Source organism: Cynocephalus volans, chromosome 8, assembly GCF_027409185.1.
Source record: "Cynocephalus volans isolate mCynVol1 chromosome 8, mCynVol1.pri, whole genome shotgun sequence".
Classification (NCBI taxonomy): Eukaryota; Metazoa; Chordata; class Mammalia; order Dermoptera; family Cynocephalidae; genus Cynocephalus; species Cynocephalus volans.
The window spans coordinates 31,639,641-31,654,380 of record NC_084467.1 but is presented as its reverse complement, the minus strand read 5'-3'; the positions used below and the strand labels follow the sequence as shown (position 1 = coordinate 31,654,380).

The 14,740-nt window shown below is 38.3% G+C and overlaps 1 protein-coding gene across 1 annotated transcript in view; it reads right to left on the bottom strand.

Moving 5' to 3' along the window:
- The window catches only part of MACF1 (microtubule actin crosslinking factor 1), a 226,051-nt gene that overhangs the window by 132,948 nt on the left and 78,363 nt on the right, over positions 1–14,740 (bottom strand). The window contains exons 26-35 of the mRNA XM_063103580.1: positions 14,444–14,613; positions 10,588–10,766; positions 9,777–9,915; positions 8,564–8,757; positions 7,260–7,422; positions 6,237–6,320; positions 4,431–4,538; positions 4,138–4,236; positions 2,083–2,235; positions 1,678–1,766 (exon numbers count right to left, since the gene is read on the bottom strand). Of these exons, the coding sequence (XP_062959650.1) occupies positions 1,678–1,766; positions 2,083–2,235; positions 4,138–4,236; positions 4,431–4,538; positions 6,237–6,320; positions 7,260–7,422; positions 8,564–8,757; positions 9,777–9,915; positions 10,588–10,766; positions 14,444–14,613 (1,378 nt within the window). The remainder of the gene's footprint in view (positions 1–1,677; positions 1,767–2,082; positions 2,236–4,137; positions 4,237–4,430; positions 4,539–6,236; positions 6,321–7,259; positions 7,423–8,563; positions 8,758–9,776; positions 9,916–10,587; positions 10,767–14,443; positions 14,614–14,740) is intronic.

The window sequence follows — 14,740 nt, the reverse complement described above, 5'->3', positions numbered from 1 at the left end:
ACAATCACGAAAACAGATCCTACTGGTTGGTTTCCAACCTCAACTGGGCCTCAGTACTTCCTGACAATCCTCTGGGAAGTTCCCTGCCAAGCCTCTCTTAGCCCCTCTTCCTTTCCCCTCAGCTCCACTCTAACTTTCAGCAAACCTCTCTGTCTAATTCAAAGAGAAAATACAGACCACTGGACAATAATTCTCTCACTTTCAGGCTTCTCTCCTGACAAATTTACCTTTCTCCACACCCTTGGTAACCTCCTTTCCCACATGCCTCAGAAGAAAGGTTGTCTCAACTCCTGTTTAAGATCATACTTATTTATTCATCAATGAATTTCATCCTCTGGCACATCTTCTGGGACCCTTCTCCTATTAGCTCATCCCTTTCGTCCTTGAGACTCAGTCCATAAGCACAGTTAAGCCCTTCCCATTTTTTAATAAAACAAAACTTTCTTTATTGTGTATTCCATTTTATTTACTGTGTTATCTCTTTTATCTCCTATTGCCAAGCTTCTTGGAAGAGTAATCTAATTTCACTGTCACCAACTTGCTCACTTTTCTTCTGTTCCTCATCATACTAAATCTGACATCATCCCCCAGCATTTCACCAGGGTCACCAAAAACTTCCAACTGGCCAAATTCAATAGATATTTCTTGACCTTTTGTGACTTCTGACCACTCCCTCCCACTCCCTCCTTTTTTGGAACTCTGTTCTCTCCTGGGTTCTGAGGTGTTACTCATAGTTTTCCTTTTCCTTCTCTGAGGCTTCCTTTTATAGAATGAGAAGCCCTGAAAAGACTTTTTAAGTTAATTCACTCTTATGGTATCTACTATGCTGATAAGTCAATCTCTGTCACTTTAGACTCTGTCATTATTTCTTTCTTTTCTTTTTTTTTTTTTTTAAAGATGACTGGTAAGGGGACCCTTGACTTGGTGTTGTCAGCACCACGCTCTCCCAAGTGAGCTAACTGGCCATCCCTACATAGGGATCCAAACCCTTGGCCTTGGTGTTATCAGCACCACACTCTCCCAAAGGAGCCACAGGCCAGCCCCTTAGACTCTGTCATTAATTCTAAACTTACATATGCAGCTGCCCATTAGATACCTTTTGTGGAACTATATAAGGCATAAATTAATGTAGCAAATACTTCCTAATATATACTAGGTATTTCCACTCTGATATCCTATAGGTTTCCACACTCATATATCTAAAAGTAAAGCCACCCACTTCTCACTCAACCCACTCCTTTTCCTATGTTCCCTATCTTGGTTAGTGGCATCATACCCAGTGGCCTAAGCCAGAAGCCCGGGAGTAACATCTGATGATTTTCATGTGTTACCACACCCAAGGATTCATTATCCTTAATATCTCTTGAATCTTGTCTCCTGCTCACTGTCCTTCATTTCTTGCCCACTTTATCAGAATAGCCTTTTGACTGGCCTCACAGCTTAGATTCTTGCCCCATGTCAATCCATTTTCTACAAGACTGTTCTAGCAACACTAAACAAAATCATCATGTTTAAAATTCCTCCCCATAGCTGACAAGGTAAAATGCAAACTCCTCAGTAGGAACTACAAGGCTCTTCATAATCTGGCTCTTGCTGCCCTGAATTCTCATAACCCTAAGTTTTAGCCACATAAAGTAGGTCCCCCAAATGTGCCATAAATTCTCGTTTAATACTCACTTATGACCATGCTTGGCCAAGAAAATCTGTGAAGTTTTAATGGCTTCAGAGATTTGTTCTCTTTTGGTTGTCAGCTCTTCTGCCAGAACCTATGTAGTAGAAATAAAGAGAAAAGCTTCAAAACCCAAGGACTAAAGAACAGTCAAAAATTATTTCAAATAACTTTCTAAAAATGCCAGGAAAAATCTCAGCCTAGGTCAGATTACTATTACCAATGTGTTACAGCTGATTACAAGGGCAGAGTACAAACAAGATGACTTCTTAAGTTTCTTTAAATCTTGGAAGTTAACATTTACTCAGGTAATGACTTCTGGAATGGCCCATATGTGACTTGCATAATTCTACCTAATGCATTATTGCACATTATTTTACCCAGGTAGGGAGAGATATGGATCTTCTACTCACCTGCTGTTCCAAAATAGCTTTTTCAATGTCTGTTGATTCTTTGGCCAGGGATGAGGTAGCTTTTCCTTGTGTATTCCTTGCTATGGTAGACACCCAGCCCAAAAGTCTTTTAACCTTCTCCACATGTTCCTGTTTTTCCTCTTCTACCACTTTCTGGAATAGGAAATAGAAAATCAATATCCTGGCAATGTCTTATTAGACTGGCATGACTTTGGATTTCCTAAAACAGACACAAAAGTCTCCTAAATCAGCAGTTAGTGAAAATAACCCCAAGTTAAATATAATTTAGCCAACCTAAGGCACTGCTCACAAGTGTTTAACTATGTAATTCGTACAGGTAAATTCATTATATCTAGCTAGGTTAGCACCTTTCTAAAAAAGCACTGTTTTATATCTGATAGGTATTTATGATTATTTAATGATCTAAAAAAAGCCCTTCACATACAGCATCTTATTCATTTTCATAATTCTTAGGTTTACAGGTGAAGAGACTGAAGCCTACAGAGATCACACAGGCAGATACTGACATAAAGCAAGGCTTGCTAATTTACATAGCAAAAATGGTTTGATTAATGTTTTTAAAAGCTTTTCTAAGAGTGGTTGAACATGTGGAAAATTATTTTTCAAAGACAGAAGATTTTTATAATTAAGAACCGATGATAGGGGAAAAAAAAGATTACATGCTCATTACAACAAATTCAAACAAACCTGAAATACATCATATGTGTACTCAATCTTATTTTCCCAGAAATCTGGTATATATACAGTACTCATGAACTTGTTTCTATGCCATATAGTGTCTTTGCAGTACAGTTTTATTTTTACTGAAATCATAATTATTCATAGTATTCTAACTTCCCTTTTCTCCAAAAAATATATTATGAATATCTATCCACACCAATTCACTTAAATCTATTTCATTATTTTGACAGCTTTATAGCATTCCACTGTATGGAATTTGGAAGTTTCCAGTAGCCCCCTTTAACAAACTATACTTTATTGAGGATCCTTGTTCACATCCCTTTCTTTATGTACTTATATTTCTATAATAAAGATACTTGAAGATGGCAGTGCTGGATATAATACAGTCAATCATCATTCACAGATTCTGTATTTGCGAATTTATCTACTCAACAAAATTTATTTTTAACTCCAAAATCAATACTTGTGGTGCTTTCATGGTCATTTCCAACGATGTGTAGTGCAGCAAAAAATTTTAGTTGCCCAACGCACATTACTAGCTGAGATAGAACAAGGTGACACTCTACCTTCTCATGTCAGCTTTCATATTGTAAACTAATATCTTCAGTCTATTTAGTGCCATGCTTTTCATATTTTTGTGTTTTTCTTGGTGATTTCACTATTTAAAATGACCCCAACGTAGTACTAAAGTGCTGTCTAGTGTTCCTAAGCACAAGAAGGCTGTGATGTGCCTTATAAAGAAAATACAGTGGCTAGCCTGTTAGCTCAGTTGGTTAGAATGCAGCCTTATAACACCAGCGTCATGGGTTCAGATCCCCAAATCAGCCAGCCACCAAAACACAAAACAAAACAAAAAAAGAACTGAGTTCTAAGGCTAGCTGGTTAGCTCAGCCCACTTGGTTAGAGCGCAGTACTGCTAACACCAAGATCACGGGTTTGTATCCCCCTACTGACCAGCCACCAAAAAACAAAACCAAACAAACATAGAAACATAAAAACATAAAAATAGATGTGTTAAATAAAGTTTGTTCAAATGTGAGTTATAATGCTGCTGGACATGAGTTCAACGTTAGTGAATCAATAATATATATTACATAAAGTGCTTAAAAAAAAATACACAAAACAAGAGTATGTATTAATTTGTTGACAAAAGTGTGACCAGAGGCTTTCAGGAACCCAACCCTGTATTTCCCCAAGAAGCATTGGTTTAGTATTTACTAATGCAACAACTTTATAGAATACAACTACTGCAAATAATGAGAACTGGCTGTGTACACACTTTAAATTCTTACAGATGAGGGGCAAAATTTTTAATTGTACTTTCAAAATGAATTAGGATCCAACTGTCCTCACCTCCTCCTCCTCCAGCCGCCGAAGTGCATCACTGATATATTTCACGTGCTGAGTTGTTAAGGTCACCAATGCGGTGTAGCGAGTCCTTAAGTCCATGAACTATGGTTCAAAAGAACAATTTAGGTAAATTATCTGCCAGAAGAGTAAATTTAAATAGTTGAAAATAAGGGGACATTTTCATGAAATCACAGGCTCAACAGAAAGGTAACCTCTAAATCAAACTGCAAAGCACAGACAAATGAATCTTTCCTTTAAGGAAGACAGTGGCATATTTCCTTTCCCCGCCCTTTCACCTCTTGTGTGATTGCATCTGAAGAGGAAAGAATGCGACGGCGCTTGCCAGGGGATTTCTGCTGTGATTCCACAAAGGCCTTGTATGTCATCAGCTGCAATTCATAGTCCTGGGAGAGGAAAAAATTTCACTATATTTACTTAGGGCTTAATAGCTCACTCACACATCATGCAATGAGACTACAGCACTTCATTGCTAGAAGGCGTTTTGTTGTTCATTCAGACTAGAGGTTAGAAAACTTTTCCTGTAAGGGCCAGAGAGAAAGCATCAGGCCATATTATCTCTGTCACAACTCAACTCTGCCACTGTAAGTGAAAGCAGCCATAGACAATATGTAAAATGAAAGAGTGTGGCTGTTACAATAAAACTTCACCTGTGGACATTGAAAATTGAAGTACATATAATTTTCATGTGCCATGAATTATTATTCTTCTCTTGATTTTTTTCAACCATTTCTTATCAGCCATACAAAAATAGGTGTGTGCGATGGATTTAGCCTGGGGGTCATAGTTTGCTGAGTCCTAGTTTTGCAATTTGATGTTTGCTGACCAACCTTTTCATCTCATGCATGGAGGAAGTGAAGCCCAGAGAGCGGAAGTGAAGTTCCCTACTTAGTTCAGGGGGTGAGTAGTAGATAAGATTAGAATCTGTCTCCCACTCCCTAAACCAATCCTCTTCTCATTTCACCATGCTATTCTGCTGCTTCCTCTGGTGAATTTAGAATTTAAACTCCATTCTTTCTGACACCAAGTCTCCTGTTATCACCTAAAGAAATACACTCATTCGAAAAATATTTGTTGAACATCTACAATGTACCCGCCATTGTTTGAGTGCTATACATGTAAGTCAGAAAAAACATTGTTCCTATGGAACTTACCTTCTAGTGGGAAGTCACATAATAAACAAATATATGATCATCTCAAGTTGTTTTTCTTTAAAGACGTTGTCAGAGAAATAGACAAGTGCCAGATGATGCATGTCCTTATATACCACATAAGGATTTAGAACTCTACTATGACTATCACATGAAGCCATTGGACAGTTTTAAGTAAGGAGTGACATGATCCAATTTATCACATTTCATCTTTCCCAACATGTACATTTTTTCCCAATTTCCGTATCTCTAAAATTGGAATATAACTTACAACCAATGGCATGTCACATAACTGGCAGTTTGTTTGTTTTTTAAGCATAAAATTATGGTGTAGCTTGTCATCAATGGTATCTCAGATTCAGTTACACGTTGTATGTCTAAAAAGGTGAGTCTGACAACTGTGTGAGAGGTACTACAGTAGTCTAAGGAAGATTCCTCACTTAGATGTAAACTAGGGACATAGAGGAGAAATAACGAAAGTCAGATTCAGGAGATATTTGAAGATAGAACCAACAGAGAACTTGTTCACAGACTGAACATAAAGTTCAAGGCAAAGAGAAGAATTAAGGATGACTCTAAGGATTTTGCCTCAGCAATTAGGAAAAATGGTGACACTATTTCCTGAAATAGATAAAACAGGTGACAAACATACTTGAAAAGAAAACCCAAACTCTCTGTTTTTGTCATGGTATGTTTAAGAGGTTTCTGTTCATCAAAATGGAGACTCCTCCAGTCACAGTCTGGTACTTCTCTGAGCATCCGTAATCATGGGGCCATAGGAAGTATGCACTTGCATGAACTTCATGAAGGACGGGGCCAGTCTCTAGCAGAAGAGCTCTGCTTAATTTGTCCAGAAACAGAACCTACAGTCACAATGCAGCTTTTCCTAAGCTGGAGGTCAATTACGTTCCTTTTAGGATGTGGTAATGTTACCTTTACAATAGTAGAGTATTGCTGGGAAAGTTTTTGACACTGGTCCAGTTTTGCCTGATTTCTCTCAATTTCTGCAAACAGATCCTAGGAACCAAAATATCATAATGTTATCACTGTTGTTATCATCATAGAAATAGCTGAACATTTACTATGTTCTAAGGTGGTAGTTTTCAAACCTTAGTTGTATCAGAATCACTAGAAGACTGATTAAAATACAGATTACTGGGCCCTACCCCCCAGAGTTTCAGATTCAGTAGGTCTAGGATTGAGACCAAGAACTTGCATTTATAACATGTTCCCAGGTGATGCTTATACTGCTGGTCTGCAGTGCACACTTTGAGGACCACTGTTCTAAGTATTTTATGTGTATCACTTCATTTAACCCTAACAACAATAACCTCATAAGGGTAGGTTAAATAATGAACTATGTCCATTTTATTAACGAGAAAGTAAAAGACTGAAAGGTTAAATAAATTGTTCAAGGTTTTATAGCTAGTAGGTGAGTGAGCGAGGATTGGAATCCAGGCAATGTAACTCTAGACCTCATACTCTTAAACATAATGCCAGAAAACAAAACCACCAACAAAAAATGCTTTAAATGAAATAATTTTTTTCCACTCCCTGCTTTCCCTGACCCCATATTCTAATCCTAGTAAAATTAAATTTAGTATCCAGAAACAAAATAAAGATCATTTTAAACTGTCCATCTAGTGGTTTCAATATACAAGGATAATTCAAAAATTTGTGCAAAGACAGAATTAAAAGATAATATAAATCTTTCCATGAACTTTTTGAAGTACCCTTGTATAGTTACAGAAATTCAGGAGGGAAGGGACCTGACAGGTCCTCCAACCTAAATGTAAAACCAGTATCCTGAGATCAACTGTTTGAACCCCTGTAAGAAGAGGGGGCTTGGAATGTCTTGCCATTTGGTGGAAGCTTTAATTGCTTGAACATCATCTTCTTTTATGATGAGCTAATGTTTTCCCTCTGTGACTTCCACCATGCTACTGCCGTACCCACCGTCTGCTGGTTGAGCTGCTCGGACAGCACTCTGCTCTCCTCTGCCTGGCCTGGCTTCATCATTTCCTGCTGGGCAGTGGTCTCCTCAATCCACTTGATGAGAGTTCCATGGCAGGCTCGGTAATCTCCCAGAACTTCCTGGATACTTTCTAGCTCAGATTGGCTGGAGGAACAAAGGGAAACTGCTATCAGATACCTTGGTATAAATACAATAAAGTAAATGAGGCAATTCTCTCCTTAGCCCATGCTTCCAGTTGGTCTTGACCACAGAGAATACATCTTTATTTATGGGGAAGAGCAATACAAGGCTGAGTGAGACCTACACCTGTACCCAGTGTCTTATGGAGTAAAAAGTGAGTAGAAAGCAACTGCATGCTGCTAGCCCTAGAAACTGCCTTTTGGACTGGAATCCCATGATAATCCTTGTCAAACTTTTTACTTAGGTTGCCAAGGGTTACCAAGGTTGCCAATAAGATAGTACTGGCTGTACAATTCTATACCCTGACAACAGAGTACCACAGCTATGATTTATGAATCACTATAACTTCCTGCGGCAGGAAGTGGGGGGCGGGGGAGAGAGTGAAACATAGTTATTTACTGTTACTTCCAGTAACAGTTCTATCACTACTGTTAGTTTAACCAGCCTTGGGACAGTAATTCAATTAGAGAGAATCAATCCAAACTTATATGAGTTGTTAAATCCCTTTCCTGGAATAGTTCTCTACCCAGCTTCGTTAGCCTCCAAAAAGTACAGTTTTCTTTCTTTCCTATTCATATCTGTTATCAGAAGCACAACCTCCAGTAAAAAAAGATAAAACCCACTGAATTAGCAAAAAACATGGAAGCAAGAAATTCTACAAAGTCCCACTATGAAAAATGGTTCAAATGTGGATTCAAAGCTAGTGAAACCCACGTTCTGTCTCTGAGAAAAGATCCCTAGGTTACCTTTCAAATCTATATTCTCAGAAGGCATTGTCATCAATGGCTTAATTAGGTAAGACTTGGGCCACAGGAGAGTTACTGCTGACAGGACCATCTCTGCTGATCCAAAAGCAAGCCTCAGAGGCCAGGGGGTACAGCTAAGGGGTAAAGCACTTGACTGCAAAAGCAAGCCTCAGGTCTGCACTGGGGTTAGTGGTCCCAAATTTCTGTCACTTATGTTGTCCAGAATTTACATGGTTTTTAAATTCCTACCCCTCCCTATCAATTCCTACCTTTAAACATAAATAGACAAATATAACTATTTTTGCCTAAGAACTAGTCCCTGAACTCTAATAGGAGAAAAAGGTGGGGCTGCCACTCACCGGGTCTCAAGCTGGGCAATGACCCGGTGCCAGCGCTCCTGCAGCTGGGAGCCTTTTTCCTGATAGCGCTCCAAATCTAGGTTTCGCTCTGGCGTCAGACAACTCAGTTGCTCTGCCACTATCTTAGCTTTGGCAATTTCCTCATCCAGGACTGAAAACACTGCATTCTTGTCCTTTACATCATTAAGCCAGTGCTACAAAAACATAAGTGCAGAAATAGGTTAAATCTTTTCCATACTAAAAAGGATTCAGACTAAAGAAGAAAACAGGGACGTTCTCCAGGTGACTCCACAGTATTTCTGTGATTCAGAAACTAGTCTCTAGAGGGTCTGTGCCAGAAATGCCTCCACAGGTCATGGTCTCTGCTTTCCTGATGCACACAGGGACGTGAAGGGCAGGCAGTACTTTATAGAGAATATACAAACAACTTGTGTTTGAAACCTGGCTTCACCACTTTTAAGCTATGAGACCAAGATAAGTCATTTAGCCAGCCTGAGTCTCAGTTTTTTCATCTGCAGATAGAGATAAAAATCCCTTCCCTATCCACCTCACAGAGTGGCTTGTGAAAATCAAATAAGATAACAGCTGTAGATTTACAAACTTACAGCACAACAACTGCTTGTATCTAATTAAGCCACAATTTCACTGGGAGAAAAAAGGGGAAAAATAAATAGATATTTCTTTCTCTTCCCTTCTTTGACTATATATTCAAATATATTAAATATAATATTCTGTTTGGTTCAAATGCAAACCTAAACCAGTGTCACGCCATCCAAAATTGCATTTATCAAGGGGCCGGCCCGTGGCTCACTTGGGAGAGTGTGGTGCTGATAACACCAAGGCCATGGGTTCAGATCCCTATATAGGGAGGGCCGGTTAGCTCAATGGGTGAGCATGGTGCTGACAACACCAAGTCAAGGGTTAAGATCCCCTTATCAGTCACCTTTTTTTTTTTTTTTTTTTTTGTCCTTTTCGTGACCGGCACTCAGCCAGTGAGTGCACTGGCCAGTCCTATATAGGATCCGAACCCGCGGCGGGAGCGTCACAGCGCTCCCAGCGCCGCACTCTACCAAGTGTGCCACGGGCTCGGCCCTATCAGTCACCTTTTAAAAAAAACCCAAAAAACCAAAAAACCCACAAAATTGCATTTATCTGCTAACCCAAAGCCATGGATATGTTAAGTTAACCTCCTAAGGAACTCTGAGCAACCTACCTTTAATGTAGACTGATGGGACTCCAGAGCTGAGAGATCTCCTGGTACTGCTTCTTCTTGACTCAACTTGATTTCATAACCTTTAACCAAGAGTTCAGCATCCTGTATGCTGCGCACTATAACATCAATTGTCTTTAATCTGTGGAGACAAAATCACCTTCCTTCATTAATACACAAATTTTAAGAGCTGGGTCACACACCTAAAGGACTACAGAGAGGTTCACAAAACATAACTGCCAGAAGCAATTTCACCATTATTAGATGATAACATGGTTTTGTAAAAACAAGAAAGCATGGTATATATGCTGCCAATTTAAGCCAATTCAAAATAAAGTTCTAAGTGGCCCTGAGACATGCATATACATGGTAGACTCGTGGAGAAACCCACTAGACTGTCTGAGGAGCCTAAGATCTATTACCATTCAAGGTCATGGGTGGAGATGGATGAATAGGGGGAAGACTTTCAAAGACTAATTTCTAGTTTAACTGAATACTTTTCTTTTTATTCTTTAGCCTCTCTCCCTTTTTCTTAATGCCTTTAAGTATTGTCTTCAGAGGAATCTAATCGAACAGAAATTAGGTACAAAATAGTACTAACACTGATAACCACCCCACACATATCACTGGCATCGCAGTCCAAATGAACCCACTCCATGTTACTGAACTATAAAGCTAAGACCTCTCGTCATGGGTAGATGCTCTTAAAGACCTGCAATCTCTCTGGATTATTCATGAAACACTCCAGGCCCTTTCCTTTCTTATCCCAATGGAAAAACATTTCTCTTTCGACCCCAAACCTCAGCTCACTCACTTATTCAGATAGACAGTGGAGAGACCATAGACATGGTCCATCCTCGCCACCAGCAGATTCAGTTCTGAGCGAAGAGTTGGGACACTTGAACCAGATGGACAGTGATGGAGAAAACTGTTGCATTTCATAGAAACAGCATCCAAGTCTGACCTCAGTTGCTCTAAATCCTCCTGGGTGTGCTGTCAGGAACAAGACACACAATAAAGATGGAGACGGAATTGAACAAAGAAGTTTAAAAAAATTTCCTTATTTGTGATAGCAAAATATTGGAAGCCATCTAAATACCCATACATGTGAGAGTGGTTGAATAAACTATAAAACAGCCATACAATGGAGAATTACGCAGATGTAAAAAAGAATGAGAAAGATCTCTGGGAACTAATAGAGTGGCTTCCAGGATATATTTTTAAGCAGAAAAAGCAAAGTCAAAAGACTATCTATAATATGTTACATTTTATATACACAAGGAGGGAAAATTAGAAAATATTCATGTATATGTTTAATTATGCAAAGACATAGACAAGGAAGGATAGCCAGAAACTAGTGAGATGTTAGGAACGGAATTGAAAGGATCAAGGAAGGGCATGAGGTAAAAGTACTGGGTAGGAGAGTACACTTCTGAACGTACCTTTGTCTTCAGGAAACATGTTAACGTTTTACATTCTTACAAAGAAATAAACAAGGAAAGATGGGGTTGGGGAGCCTCTAAAATGGTACATGAACAGAAATAAATGAGCCTAACTATATTTCAGATAAATAACATAATCTCACTGAAGGGAGAAAAGGAGCAAATTACATAAGTAATTTCTCTCTCTTTTTTTTTTTGGCAGCTAGCTGGTACCTGGAACCAAACCCATGACCTCTGAGTTACAAGGCTGCGCTCTAACCAACTCAGCTAACTGGTCAACCCAATAGTTTCTGAACACAGCATTTAGACTATAGATACACCTTCAGATTAAAGACAAAAAGAACTATAAATAGATGTCGCATTCCAGTTTAATAGGCTTTTCTATGGCAGTAGTATGAATCAGCAATTCTGAAACTATTTTCTGTAAATGCTAGGATTGAGCAATAAGTAAATATATTGTGGATAATATGAAGCAGGTTTTTTTCAATCTTGAGGAAGGGAGTTACAAATAGTGAAAGAAGTTAACAATAAGCCCTATGCTGTTGGTTGGGACAGGATGGAGATAGATACAAATGAATCTATGGTTATATGTGTATGTGTATGACACATATAACCAAATATATTGATCTATGTGACGTGTATACGCTTATATATATGTATATATGCAACACGTGTTTGTATATGTATATGCATATATGTGTTTGTAAGTATACGTTTCCTAGCTCTGTCTGCTGAGTGGACCTATAAGCAATGACACCCAAACAACAATAAGCACACTCAGCACCCAGATCTTGGTTTTTAAATGACATTCTCCACCCAAAAGACCAGAACTCCTTGGAAAAATAGCTGATTCTAGACTTGGGTCTAACAAAGGCAAGATGAATCTGGAACACCTTGTTTTGTCAAAAAAGAAAGCAATCAAAGAATGATAGGGACATGTTAAAAAGATATAGCAGCCAATTTGAATGGCCTCCCATTGCCTAAATTTGGGAAATTTTAAGCATCAAAATAAGGTAAACAATGATAGCAACAAATTACACACCACTGAATAAAATAAGAATCCAGAGTACATACTGACATAAATCAGTAACAGAAGAAGAAAGGAAGGGAGGGAGTGAGGGAAGGAGGGAGGAAGGGTAGTTCTTCCTTTTTGGTAGAATGGAAATTTTAACAGTGTAGAAGGAATGGCAGAATTAGAAAATCAGCTTTTGGCAACTGCAATACGGTAACAACAGGTTCAGTCAAGAATCAACAATGGATGCTAAAACTAATTAGTGGAAGTTTGACAAAAAACAGGATATTTACATAGTCTCAAAGAATCTCCTTATAAGATACCTAGTAATTCAAAGGGGAAAACAGTAACAATGATCAAAGTTAACTTCACTAGTAATGGGACCAATCAACATCACATGCCTCCTGATATGACACACCAATGTATCAAGGGCACAATATTATTTTTGTGATATTACTGCCAAAAATGTATAACCTAAATCTAATCACGAGGAAGCCTCAGAAAAACCCAAATAGAGAGACAAAATATTCTATGTTTATTCTATAAAATAAATGGCCTGCATTCTTAAGGTCATTAAAGATGATGAAAATCTAAGAAATAGTTTCAAGTTAAAGAAATCTAAACAGACACAGCAACTAAATGCAATGTGTGACCCTGGGTTGAAACCTGAACCAAAAATATTCTTTTTTTTTTTTTTATTCTTTGTTGGGGGTGGTGTGGATGGGTGGACCCTTGGGAACAAATGGCACATTAGATTAACTGATGAAATTTTAATGAGGTCTGAGCTTAGAAAACAGATTTATATCAATGTTAATTTCCTGATTTTAATCATTGTTCCATGGTTATGTAAGAGAGTATCCTTGTTTTTTGGAAATACATACTGAAGAATTTAGGGGGAAAGAAGCATCATATCTGGAACTTACTCTCAAGATAAAAAAAGAATATTATTATGTATACATAGAAGAAAATGATAAAGCAAATGTAGAAAAATATTAACATTTGGGGAATCTAGGTGAAGGGTATGTGAGAATGAAAGTTTTCTGTATATTTGAGATTATTTGAAAGTAAAGTTTAAAAAGGGGGGAGGTCTTTTAGAAAAGCTGAATATTGGCTTTTATTTCTTAGCACATTCTACTTTTCGGGAACAAATACATTTTGGATAACCCTACAGAGAACTAAAAAGCTTTCATATGAGAATTACATGCTCATATGATATGCTTCATATAGGCATATTAGATCCCTCTTGGCCAATGAAAATTATACTGCCTTTCGTCCTCCTCTTCAAGCTTAGGAGAAACTGAGAAAGTTGAGAAAATCACCCTTCCTCATTAGCCATTCCTTCCCATCCCCTTTAAGTTCCCAGATCAAATCTAATATACTTCATAGAGCTCTCTCATACCATGCCAAGTAGAAATGTTCAAGGAACACTCTAAATTCCTACAGCAATGTTTGCTTGGAAATCTAGAAATATGCTAGTTAGTATCTTATGACATCTCTGATACTAAAGTCTCTAATTGTGACTTCAACCTGTTATTCTTCTATACTATATTCTATAAGCCAAAAACAAGGACCTTGGCTTACTTTTCTTTGCATGCCTCAGTACACTTAACAAAACAATTAATACTTGTTGCTTTTACTTCAGTAACACTATCCTACATTTTTATAGCATTTTACTTTTCCAAGCTCACTATGTGTACTATATCACTAAACTTTCTAAACAACTCTGTGACTCATGTATTAGTATCTCCATTTTACAAGAAAAGAGACTAAGGATGAGAGTTAACTTGCTCAAAGTCATAGAGTATATATCAGAGCTCATATTAGATTCTGAGTCTTTCCTTATATCTATTGACTCATATGGCTGAAGGCAGCCATGCCAAAGAAAGTAAAACAGGCATATAAGGGATAGAAGAGAAAGCATCATCACTACTAAGCAGTCTTAAAATACATAGCCCAAATGCAGTGCTTAGAACAATTCACCAGTCTCTTTGCTTCTCAACTTTATAGAAACTGATCAACACTCAGCAATAAACTTGGAGCCGAAATCATGCTTCTCCACTGGGAAAAGACATTTATATAGATGTAGGGAAAAATTCCTGAGTAAGAGTGTCATGAGTCTATAGCCTTGTTTCTAAGGATCCATACTCTTTTGCCATCTAATTCATTCTGAAAGAATTTATTCTGCAACCAGTACCAACCTTGCTTTTGGGGCTTACCTTTTGCTCTGCAATCCTTAATGCATTATCTTGCCGGGCATCTCTGTCAGTCCTAGAGCTGGCTGAGGACTGAATTCGTTTGACCAGCCTCTGTTCACACTCCTCCAGACGTAGCCGGATATTCTTCAGCTCTGAAATGTACATCTTAGCCACAGTCTCCTCTTTGTCCTCTGTGAATTCACAAGCACAGAGGACCATTAAGCCCCACATTACAGATCAGCAAACCTGAGGACAACAGAGCCACCCTCAGCCGGAGGGGCAGGCACCCCTGGCTCCTGCAGCCCTGATATTCCACTG